The sequence below is a fragment of the Limanda limanda genome, chromosome 11, assembly GCF_963576545.1.
Source record: "Limanda limanda chromosome 11, fLimLim1.1, whole genome shotgun sequence".
Taxonomy (NCBI): domain Eukaryota; kingdom Metazoa; phylum Chordata; class Actinopteri; order Pleuronectiformes; family Pleuronectidae; genus Limanda; species Limanda limanda.
The window spans coordinates 10,868,560-10,881,074 of NC_083646.1; the positions used below are offsets into that span (position 1 = coordinate 10,868,560).

Here is a 12,515-nt window from a genome sequence, read left to right on the forward strand (position 1 = left end):
AACAACGAGAAAATCTTACACGTATATGAAGCTATTTACCTTTTGAAACCGTGAATCATTTGTGGGGGAAAATACATGAAATGTTGAAATAGTGAACTTTTAAGATACGTAAACATGACCGATGTACAGTTGCTGCATCCTGACCTTGTAGAAGGCACCGTAGATATATGATGGTTTACAAATGTTTACAACCTGAAGCCGATGTTTATGAAAAGATGTAATATATATGTTCGTACGCTATTTTTGTACAATTCTATATTAGTTAGAGTTATGGAAATGTAGGATTTGTAAATAAAATTGCAATATTGTTACACATGTTTTCTCTATGAGCTCAGTTCATGTGGATGGACCTGAGAAATGAAGTGAAGTGTTTACATTTAAATACATAAATCATCTAGGGTGACCTTGTTATTTACTTTTCAAGGAAATGTAAATTTAAAAGCATGAATAAACACGTCGGGTAACAAGAATCGTTTTATTGGCATTATTGCATACATGTACAAAGAGCACTTCCACTTTGCCCACTAGAGGGCAAACTGTGAAGAATACCTATTTTCAGGTAGTTAGGTTGAATAAAGCTACTAAAACTATTATATCCATGAAAAAATAATTTTGATTGTAATACAAAATGGAAAGATACAAAACTAAACTTTGAATAACTAATAAAATGAACTAATTAAGATACTAGGCTATTTGAGTGTCCTTCGCTCTGTGAGATTGGAGCCTGGGTTAAACATCTATGGTTAAAAAAACAAAAGTACTCACAGACAGAAACGTTTAAATGAAGTGGTTGTTATTGACATCAGAAATCATACTACTAAAGTTAAAGCACTGTTTGAAATACAGCAAGAAGGCAACATGTCTTTTTTGAACCCAACAGGTGAGCTGTTCTAGCTAAAAGACCGAGCATGATAACTGCAGGCTGGTGTATAGTTTACATAGAAAAGGTCTCTACACACGGTAACCGAAAAAAAGTGAACAACAGACAGACATCTCTGTTTCAGAATGTCCTTTCTCACCACCCACACATACACACACATATATTCATGCACACAGTTTTTACACATTCAAGGTCCAAAGGGTAAACTGTCCGTTTCCATATCAGCACAGGGTCGATGAAGCACCATTGTTTCGTAATGATCTCAGTCTTAGGTTTATAACTTATCACTAACAAAAGGAGCAAGTCCCGGTATTGATCCCGTCTTTAGCACCGACCTCTTCACTCACGCAGGCTGTTGATGGAGGCACAGATCTTGAGAGCGGGACCCAGCTTGATGTTCATGGTGGAGATGAGATGGTCCTCTCGCAGAAGCATGAGAGCCTGCCCGTCTATTTCCTGGGACAGAAACTGGGCGGCCAGCTCTTCACAACCTGAGCACAAAAGGGAGACAAGGTGATACAACCAGCACAGAAAGAGACCAGCGCCCTGCGTCACTAAGTGAGTTCAACAAGCACAGGATATGTTTTCGTTATCCAGCTTCACTTAACCTTACATTGGCCAAACTGATAACCTCTACTACGAAGCTGCTTATCAACTGTCTCAGTGAACCCTGGGTTTTCTTATCCAGCTATGTGAGTGTTAATGCGACGGAGGCGGAGTTGCTGATAGAATCAAGTCAGGGACATATAAAATTGACAAAAGTTGAATAATCACTGAACACCAACCTTGAAGTGAAGAGATGAACCTGCAGACTTCTTCAACACCCCATTGAGCAGGAGTTGATGAGAGAAAGTTGGCGCCCTCCAGTGGAAGGCTACCAGGAGCTGAACTGTCAGACTGAGGGGCGCTGTGGTCCGCTCTGGAGAAGGAGTGTGAGGAGGTTGGAGAAAGTGAAGGAGAATCATCCTCCTCTTCTTCCTCCCCATCGCTGGACACGTCCTCTGAGCGACTGGACTCAGAATGACACTGCAACCAAAAGAGCAGAGATTCCAAAGCCAGTGAGAGTAGGCATCATTTTTTACTAATATATCAAATGATATAAAAAATCTTCAGAAAGATGAGCTACAAATACAAAATGCATTTTGAAGGACAGGTTTCATAATTTCCAAAAACTTGTAGAATTGTAGTTTTTAGCATGTGTAACTCAAAAGGAAGTAAATAGTGTATCTGGTAGGGACTGTTTTCAGAGGATTAGCACATATTTCGTACTCTAATGAGCTTTTTGGGCACCAGTAAGTTGTATGAGGTTTTGACTCAAAATAAATTGTTGGGGTGTTTTTCTGAGTTTTCAAACAAAAATGGATTTCCAATATAAACCCCTCGGCTTCTGAATAAACACAGAATAATCAATAGTAGATTAAGTCATTACTGTCTCAAAATATGTAATATCTCCAACTTTGTCCTTTAAACATCAGTTCTTACCTTGACACCTAAATGCCTGTTTGACATTTTATTAGAGGTGATATTAGAACTGCTCCTGCGCGAGGGGCCCCTGCGCTTTGCCATGCTCTCAGACGGTACAGGAGGGGATGCCAGTCCTGCTCCACTTCGGACCCGGCTTGTCTTGAAGTGCTGGCTGCAGCTCACATTGTACCTGTGGACCAAGAGGAACAGTCAATACACAGGAAGGGATTTGGAGTTCCTTGTTGTTGGCTGCTCAGAGTTTTGAGTGTATTTTAAACAAGGTAGCATAAAAAAGAAGTTATTTAATTATCTCTAAAGCTCATTTATGCTCAACGTTAGATATGGAAGTCTTCTGTCTGCACGTGGTACAGACAAAATGAGGCAGTACCACTGGAAATCATGGGGGGCAGGGTAGCCAATAATTCAAACGAGACTACCAGGACATGAGGAAGAAATTTCAACCATGGCGGAACCTTTTGAGCAAAGACTTTGTGAGTTGGTAGGAAACTACAGGTATCTATACAACATTAATTTGCCCAGGCAATGGAACAAACAGCCACGTTTCCTCTTTCTTAAGAGGGACAACATCACAACCTCCTCCACCATCGCCATGTTGGCCGTTGTCGGTAACTGTTGACTCTGCGCTGCCATCTAGTGGATGTATTGCTTAAAAACCATTTCAATGTTAAAGAATCAGACATTGAAGTATGTGGGAGGTGATTTATCTCTTTGCAGAAACAAGCCTTTAGGAGTTGGAGGAAATCCTACCTCTTAGCACAAGTATTTGAACAGAACCTCTTTGAGCCTTTGAACTGGCTGGCTGGCGCCAGGTTTCCACAGTATTCACACTTCAACACTGCAGAGAAAAGTAAAGTTTACAGATATATTACATTTGGAAAATACATACATAACAGGTTTATGGTATCATATTCTTTCAAATCCAAAACTCCACTTACATGGAGGTCCGTTTTCTGAGCGGCCAGCCAGGGCAAAATCTCTGTCTTTGAGGAGTCCAGCCACCTGTCACATCACATACAAGCCTGACGGTAAGGAACTTTTCACACAGCCAGTGTCATTCAAACTTAAGCTAGGGTTTTATGTGAAATCTGCATTTTCAAGGCAGGGTGCACTTACAGGGAAGGGTTCAGCTCCCTCCTGGATAACAAAGCCCTCTATGAGGTGGGTGAGAACTTGAGGTTTGACCACTGCCTGCGGAACCGGAGCTCTGTCTTTGTCCCCATGCCCAACTCTTGGCAAAGGCAGAGGTAAGGACAGCATGGGAGGAGATGAGAAGGCAGCTGTTACAGGAGCTACAGTGAGGATTGAAACAAACAGGGAACAGGTTATTAAACCAGAAGGTTTATGGTGACAAGCTTAGAATATTACTAATTATTTTTGCTGGATTTGGAGAAGGCAAACTGACCTGAGTCCTTTGTGGGGGCAGGGGATAAGGGAGGAGCAGAATCTTTTACTGGTGCAGGGTCTAATGATTCTGTCGCCATCTCGTTCGGTACATCACAGTCAGATTTTCTCTTGAGAGAGCCAATGGCAGGCTTCATCTAATGGTGTGTGGAGGAAAAAGCAGCGGCAGTTATTAGACTTCACCTAAGCAAAACATTCAGAGTCACCGAGTTCCATCCTTTCATTGGTTTATCTTACCATCGCACTGTTGTTGGACACTGTGTTAACATTCCCACTAGCTGTGTTGTCATGGGCTATGCTGCTCCGTGCATTTGCCAGGGCAACAGCCTGAGCGTTTCCTGCTAAGCCCTGCCTGGCTCCCACCAGCTGCACAGGGATGTGGGGATGGTTGTGTCCTGCAGTGGAGGCCTGGCTGTTGCTAGGTGGTGCTGGTAGAATGGGTGGTGGGTGTCTGGGAGGCAACTGCACAGGTAAACGGTGTCCCTGGGCTGTCTTGGGCTGGATAGGTACAGGCCCTTTGTCTGCTGTAGCACAGGCCTGTTGTAGTGGCTGCACCACCAGAGTCTGCGTGTTGATGTTGGCTTTTGTGGTCACTGAGCCAATGGTGTAGCCCTGGGTGGACGTAGAAACATTTGATGTGGGTACCAAGATCATAGGGGCAGCAGAGGAGGACAAGAGGAGTTGTGAGAGAGGGAGTGCTGCGGAGGAGGTGGAAGACGTAGCTACAGAAGCAGCAGGGGTGACAGTCATGGCCTGGTTTCCAGTTTTTACAGTCATAGTGTTGGCAGTGGACTGCTGAGTAAAATTGGGTTTGACTATTTGTTGTTGCTGTTGTGGTTGTACTTGCTGCTGCTGAGCATTCTGGGAGAAAGTCTGCTGCTGCTGGCCGAGAGGAAAGCTGGCACAGTCTTTCCTCTCTGGAAGCTCAGACTTGATAGAAACTGCTCTGGGAGTTGAAGCGCAGTGTAGGGCCAAGTTCTGCACCTGGGACATAAAGGAGTATTTGAGAAATTTAGCTGGAGAAGAGAGTCTTGTGACTATTTGACTCTACAAATCATATTTCTCAAACTAACAATATAAAAATCTGAAGACTATACAACTTTTAAATAGCTCAAACTTGACATTACAGTTATTAAATGGCACTCAAACCTGATCATTGTCCGACTGGGCAGTGGTAGGAGCAACTTCATGTTGTTGTTGTTGTTGCTGCTGAGGCTGTGTCTGGGTCACTGTTGCTACAGTAGCTGTAGCTGTTCCACCAGGCATAAAGATGAGCTGAGAAGCAAGAGGAGCCCTGAGAGAGCGGTTGACCTATATAGGAACAGGACAGATTATCAGTGTTGATGTGCATAATTTTTTTAATGACATTGAAAACTAATGACATTCTATTAAAGCAATCCAAGGAATACATTTATAACGCTAAATCATTACGATTTTTCAAAAGCAGAATAAACAGCTAAATTATTATATCAAAAGCATTGGTGACACTGGAAGGAGCAATATATATATAGCAAGTTTTGATTGTTGCCAAAAACCCACCCTAAGATACATCTGTCCCTGTCCTGCCGAGTTTCCACCCAGCAACACCGACTGGTTGAGAGCTGGATTGGTTGCAGAGGTTGCCGGGCCGTGGGGACGAGGATTGGTCATCGTCCCTACTGCAGATGTGGTGCTGAGGTTGACCTGGGAGGAACAACAACTTGCATTTGTATCCCCCAAAAAACTACTACTTTGATAAGTTAGCTGAGTGTCATTCCCAAAGTACATATTAGTAAATATTGCTTACAGTGGTAGGTGCTTGGGACGTGCTGTTACTCAGGGTGTTGGACTGGCGACTAGCTGCAAGGGTGGCCTGGATAAAAGTGAGAAATTACAACTTAAACAGATCAAAAAGAAATAAAATTGGGTCACAACTGAATTTTCCTACTGGTACTGCCAGTTACCTGTTGCACTGCGGCCAAGTTATGGAGTTGGGCACTGTTGATCTGCTGCTGCAGCATGAGCTGCTGGAAGTACTGAGCTGCATTTGGCTGTCTTTGCAGAGCTTGAAGAGCCTAAACACACACACAACCTTTAGACTTATCAAAAGGGTTTTTACATTTGTACATTAGGATAAATTGCCAACATAAAGTGTTAGCTAACTCCCACCTGTACAGCCTGTCTCTCATACAGAGACATGTGGGCTATCTGTGGTGCGCGGGAGTTCCCAGTTGCCTGAGTCGGATTTCCATTGGTGGCGCTTGTGTTTTGGTCTTCGCCTCCCTCCATGTTTGCTGCTTAAAACCAAAAGTGACAAATGACATGGACTGCACACACAATAATTACTTCTACTGCATAACATTACGACTGTAACTATCTCAGCATGTAAACTCTGTACCCCAAACTGGGCTCGAAGATGATTTAATAAATATGCCCATCAACAACATATAGAACCACGTATATTGGTATTTGGCATGTGCCTGACCACTGATCTCTAAAAACTATTGAATAACTGTAATTACCGGTGTGCTGCCACTTTAGGTAACTATCTCAGCAATGACTCAAAAATCATAGATCAAACTTTCTGGAGGTCTTCATGACATTATAGGTTAACTTCTGTTTATGTTTGACCACATTTTAAGTATATATATTTTTTGCAATTCAACTTTAACAGTCATAAACACTCGTGATGTTGTTATTTTACATTAGGAATAGCATATTGTTAAGATAAAATGGAGCTGGAAGTCGGATACACGATATAGAACAACAACAACAACAGCAACAGTAATAATCTGTACATAACCAATAAATGGATCTTTCACCAGGGGCTAACCAGCTGAAACAAAAGGGCTGAAGTCTCTGGGGACTGAGCGTTTCCAGCATTAGGATCACTTCATATCAACAAAGGTGCCTGGTATTATTCTTTTACAGGGGTCCATAAATCACAGCCGCGCACAGATGTGTCAACAATGAAACGAGCGCAGCAGATGTTGCCCCAGTTTGCCCACTGGTCGCAGGACCGAGCTGCTACTTCCATTAACCGACCAGTTGTCAACATGAAAGATGAACAGCAGAGAGAGAACATGATGGAAAACACCAAGTGAGACAGAGGCTAGCTAGCTGAGGCTAACCACACTGGACTTTGGTAGTTAGCTGTAATTAAAACACAAGTGTGAAGCAGCATAATTATAAATAGTAACATGTTGAAACCGAGTTTGAAAAAAAGAACGAGTCCTGGACTGTTTAAAAAAGTAACACATACGTTTATTAGTAATGTAAATGCCCCATGGTTAGGCTAACTAACTAGCGGTGCTAGCACACAGAAAGATAGCAACTAGTTGACTGTCGCTCCGGCATCAAAGCAGCCATTAGTGATTTAAATGATACTTCCGCGTTTATCTTACCTGTTTGTTTCTGTTCTTTCACAAGTTAAGAACAGGTTAATGTTGAGCTCCTTGGTTTTAACTGCAAACAACGACAGACAGACAGACAGAGCCACAGACAGAGGGACAGACAGCTCCTCTAAGGGATTTTGCCTCCAACCAAACCCCGCCCCTCTTCTTCTTCTTCTTCTGCTGGTGTTTATTGGCAGACCAGCTTATAGGGGCATTACCGCCACCGTATGAACTGGAGTGTGGAGCAGTGACCTGGCAGCCAACTAAACGAAACTAAAATGAAACTATTACATTTTTTCCTGTTTCTCTTCAATAGTTCATTAGAAGATGATGTATATTCCTTGATGTCTTTCCTCACACGTTTTTTGAATGTAATATTTAACTTTGTGTCTTTTAATCCTGATATTAATTCTTTGGTCATTATATATGTTACACTCTATCAATACATGAGTGACAGTTTGTGTTTTTTTGCATTGTTCGCAGATTCCAGTTGGGACTTGCTTGCCTATTTCATGAAGAGTATCTTTGCCTTTCTCTCCTCTGCTTCTCTTCACCAGTGCCTACATGTCATTTTAATCCCATTATTCTTGCCATAACAGTTTTGATTTCTGCTTTGCTTGATGTTACTTGTATGTCGGTTGCTGATCGTTTTAATGACTTGGTTTTTGTTATTATATATTTGCCTTCTCATTGCCTTCCACTCCCATGTGAGCAGGAACCCATAGGACGTGTCATTAACTGCCATTATTGAAGATCTTAATCATTAACTTAATTACAAGTTACTAATAAAATATAAGGTGTAAGTTATGTCTTTTATGAAAACATTAACATCAATTGAATCTCAAAAGTGACTGCACGTTGTTGTGTTCTGAGTTCATCACGACAACGGGCATAAATAAACTAGAAACTAGTTTCTCATATATTTTTTAATGCAATCAGAAAACAAACAAAAGGATGTGTTGGTTGAAGTAATCAAACAATAAAGCAAAACAAAGTTAAGTCAATAAACACAAAAAAGTAATGACAAAAACGAAGTGCTCACACTTACAGTAGTACAGTAACTTGACTCACTGAAACCTCCCAACATTTCCCGTCGAGTTGAAAAAGTCTGCTTTAATTCTCAGCAGTAATAATCATTACAATAGATTTTTGTAGAAATATTACAAACCTTACTCTTGATATCCTCAATAAACTATAACGTTTGGCAGTTATATTATATTGATACAAGACTAAAGGTTAAGTGCTTTCTTTGCCACTTTATGTATAAAAAAAAGCAGCCTGAGAATTTGGTCTAACATGAGTCTACAAATCATATAAGTAGACAGATGACTTTGCCCACTATAATATGCATTATTCAATGAAATGTAACTTACTATGTACATATTCTGCATAAACAGAACATACTTTGGAAATCATAAATTATGAATAGCAGAATAAATCTTCAAATGACTTCCAATTGTCTCTTATTTGAAAGAGTTAATTAATAAGACTTTAACAGCATTGTTGACCTTTCTGACAAATTAAAGAAGAGGACGTTTAGTTACAATCAAACTTACATTTTAGTCAGGAAGCCGAGAATATTTACCAATTTATAGATATTTGAACGAACGCAGAAGCTCTTCTTGGTAATTTGGGAAAAGGGAAACTAAAAACCTAAGTCTTTCCAGCTATGGATTTTGCAGTGATTTCTATTTGTGTAGACCATTCACAACACTTCAAATTAAGCTCTTACATTCTCACATTCAATCTCTTCTTTTTAAAGCAACCTAGAACAAATTAAAGCCGGATAACACAAGCAAAATAACTTGTGTGCGTTTTGTAACCTGCAACTGTCAGTGCAAAACCACACCCCCAGTAAGAAGAGCTTGCTGCAACCTGCACATAACGCGATTAGCTAAGCAGAATAAGATGAGCAATATGTCACTGTGTTGAGATAACGTAGAAATCCAATCTCTAATTTCCACGTAAGAAACATCACACTTGTCACTTTGCAGTCAAGGATGAATTACTCATTGACTTATTTCAAACATGAAGCGTGAAATTCATGGTTTTAAAAGAAAAAGCAGGTTTTCAGCCCTCTGAGTAATTTGCCCTTTACGTGACAGGCAGATCAGAAGTTGTCCTAGGCACATGTCTGGAATACACATGAACTGTGAGAAGGTCCTGACCAACACAAACAAACCAAAAACAGACGTGGGTCTAACAGCAGTTTCATTGAACTTGTGAAAGAGTAAAGTGTGTCACACAGTGAGAAATTGTGTCCCATTTCTGACATATTCAGGTCACATAGGTAGTAAGTGGTCATCTCTCTCTTCTGGCTCTTCCTCCAAACCTTCTGGGGCCACTGCCCTGTAGGCTGGGGAGCCCTCGCGATTTCCTGACCGGCAGACAAAGTCACACCCGTCCTGTAATTGAGACATAATGTTTCTTAAGAACTGAATGAAACACACTAGAATTACCCCGACTGATATGACGTCATCGAGAAAGTATAATCAGTTAATCTGTCAGCGAGGAGGCATAAAAAAACCATCATTAATAACATCATCATGTGGATCAGACTTACCGCTGTCAGGTTACCAAATTCCATCCAGAAGGTGAGATTGGGAAATTGGTCCATCCCTTTGGCGCCAACAATCAGCCGCTGGTAGAGGAAACCTCCAATGAGGTAAACAGCCAGAAGACAAACCCCACTGAAAGAAGAGAGCAAGCGTGATCACGGATCTTTCTAATATTTAACAATAGAAAATAATTTTGTGACTTTTTACATACATTATGAGTAAAATGGAGCCGGAGCTGAGCTTAGATGAAAGCTCTGGACACACCGCGCTGGAGTCCAACTTAAACATGTAAAAACAGTCTTGCTCCCGCTCCCTCTCCTCCCGAAGCACCTCCAGCTGGCCCTGGGTGTGTGAGAGAGAGAGAGAGGAAGGTAAATAACAGGTGTTCAGAAAGAGACACAGGGGGAAAGTGAGAATTAGGTTGTGCTCAGGCAAACACAAGGTGACTGAAATATGATTTATTGTTAATATTTTATTATTATCATTTTCTTATTAACACTCTATGTCCATGTATTAGAAAAGTCTCATAATTCATGGAAATGATCAAAATTCATCTTCATACCTGAAAGAACGCATTATTTGTATTAAATGCAGAGCTGTTTTTTTTTTTTAAATGCTCTGTCATTTTGTTTCTTGAATATGATGTAAAAGCCATCTGTATTTCTTTTACCATATCCACCTTCCTGTTGCATGAGATCATAACAAAGGCTTTTCTCATTTCATTGGAGCAGTGGGAATTATATCGGTCGCCATTTCTGTAGATCAACATCACCCAGTCAACTGGAAAGCAAGAACATTAAAAAAAAAGACACAATTGTGAACTAAAGCACAACATAAATTTGTCCATGAGTTATTTGAATTCCCAAGATTCAGCCTTCTTTATAGTAATTTGTAAAAACAAAATTCTGCAACATAATTCAAAATTTGGGACAAAGAATCTAGCAAATGTCATAAAAGATATCCTGGCAAAACCAAAAAAAATGAGCGCAGATCTTAGATCCTGCAGAGACTTACCATCCCCAATGGCTTGCGTTGCATTATACAGTCCAATCACCGTTGTTTTGGTTTCTGTTCCCTTGCTGTCCACTTGAATGAGCCCAGCTCCTTGAACGCCTCCTGCATCTCCACACAACTGGAATATGTACTTGTAATTCTCTTCTTTGTCCGGGGAGTCTACTGTAAAGCTGTCAATCACAGTAAAAACAAATGATTATAATAAATGTGAGGGTAAAAACTCAAGGCGTAAAACTCTCCGGAGGGGTTTGCCTTTCACACATGAACAATGGAGCCGGAGGTTCTCTGCTCAGTTCACAAAAACAGAGAAGTGATCATCAAGAGAAGGGGGTTTCAACAGACTCGGTTTCAACAGTGTTGGCTCATATCACCACAAACTCTCTTGATAACTTGGTTGGTGTCTTTGCTTTTTCATCCTGAGATATTTGTTTTCTTCTGGCTTTTCTAATTTTTGCATCTGTATTAGAAACGTCATCATCACGTAAACTTGCTCGTGCTGAATCATGCAGAGGATCTCCTGCTATGTTCTCGCATCGGCTCCTACGGACTTTCTGCCGACTCTTCACTTGCCAGAGAAAGCCAGCAGAAAGTCCTGAGGCTCCAGAGTATGCCTGTAAGTTTCTCCTTAATTTCAGTGAATGTCTGAAAGCACTAGCTTGAGTCATTACTTACTTCTTATTGGTGAGCGGTGCCAGTCGATTGAGGACCTTCTGGTCCGACTTGGAGTTATAGAGCACTTTACAGTTGTTGATGCCGTCAGTGGCGAACACCACACTCCAACACAGGACCAGCTGAACTACAAGGGTCCACACCAGGAAGGGCCTTCTACTGGGACAGATGAGCACCTAGAACAGATGTTTCAAGAGCAAAGTTATCTTGTCAGCTATTATAGTAAGTATAGAGTTGATCATTCCTATCATTTCTCAATACAAAATTGCCAATGCATGTTTGCCTTATCAAAACTATCGCTTTCTTATCAATATACTAGTATTCTTTCAGTTATAGCATCACAAATTATGTCTATCAGGTGTCAGATGAGGAAAAACAACAAAGAAACAACAACATAACCCATTTATAATTGATCAGTTTCCAGAGAGTCACATATCTTGTTTTGTCCCGATGATATTAAAGGACAAACGATGCATAAAATAGTCAAAGGAACCTTAAAACAGATGCTAGTTACTTTTGATCTATCCACAGTTTTGATTCAACCTGTGCAATCGATACATTACATGTTCAATTTAAAGACGAAAGGAGGAAAATACCTAAAGTGTTATTAGGATAAACTATTATAAGTGGAGGCTGTGATATCTGGACAGAACAAGTTGATGGTTTGATGGACGATGAAGTTGTGAAACTAAATAAACATCGTGTGCGTGGGACAAGTGTGGTCCTCCTCAGCACGAAGACACACAGCGAGTTCCACCTGGTTCACCCACCTCCATGCCTGCTCCTGCTGAGAGGGAATGGAAGCAGCAGCCTCGATGCTCCCGGACGAGCTGACAGATGAGAGGAAAACGGTCCTTCAGAAGATGAGCTGCAGCTTCCTCTAGGCTAACGGTCGCTTCCTGGTTGAGTTCATGAGCAACTCCGTTATGTTTTTATTCTTCGGGTTAACACAGAAGCGAACCTGGACGTAGTCTGGAGCTTGAGTCGTCAGCTGCTCGCTTCTGTTCTGGAGAATAAAGCTAGTTTATCTGCCAGTGAGAGAGGAGGACACTCAGGAAGCTAACAGGCTAACAGGCTACATGCAAACAGCAGCGGAGTGCGGAAGTGACCTGCACAGAGAGACACGTGACCGAG

At 41.2% G+C, this 12,515-nt stretch overlaps 2 protein-coding genes across 3 annotated transcripts; both read right to left on the reverse strand.

Moving 5' to 3' along the window:
- Positions 1-461: 461 nt before the first annotated feature.
- Positions 462-7,276, reverse strand: phc1 (polyhomeotic homolog 1). 2 transcript variants are annotated; one of them, XM_061080701.1, is made up of 14 exons: positions 7,150-7,276; positions 5,915-6,039; positions 5,710-5,820; positions 5,553-5,618; positions 5,306-5,449; positions 4,916-5,077; positions 4,004-4,750; positions 3,768-3,903; positions 3,479-3,654; positions 3,301-3,364; positions 3,113-3,200; positions 2,363-2,534; positions 1,666-1,906; positions 462-1,371 (listed from the first exon to the last, which is right to left on the reverse strand). In XM_061080701.1, exons 2-14 carry the CDS (start codon positions 6,032-6,034, stop codon positions 1,220-1,222), a joined length of 2,379 nt encoding a protein of 792 aa, XP_060936684.1. In that variant the 5' UTR covers positions 6,035-6,039; positions 7,150-7,276; the 3' UTR covers positions 462-1,219. The 2 variants fall into 2 exon arrangements, with proteins under 2 accessions (XP_060936684.1, XP_060936685.1); XM_061080702.1 differs by having other exon boundaries at positions 5,915-6,042.
- Positions 7,277-8,051: 775 nt separating this feature from the next.
- m6pr (mannose-6-phosphate receptor (cation dependent)) lies at positions 8,052-12,480 on the reverse strand. The gene is made up of 7 exons (XM_061080767.1): positions 12,152-12,480; positions 11,385-11,557; positions 10,713-10,882; positions 10,369-10,478; positions 9,910-10,040; positions 9,704-9,830; positions 8,052-9,545 (listed from the first exon to the last, which is right to left on the reverse strand). The coding sequence occupies exons 1-7, from the start codon at positions 12,155-12,157 to the stop codon at positions 9,423-9,425; spliced, it is 840 nt and encodes a 279-aa protein (XP_060936750.1). The 5' UTR covers positions 12,158-12,480; the 3' UTR covers positions 8,052-9,422.
- Positions 12,481-12,515: the final 35 nt, after the last annotated feature.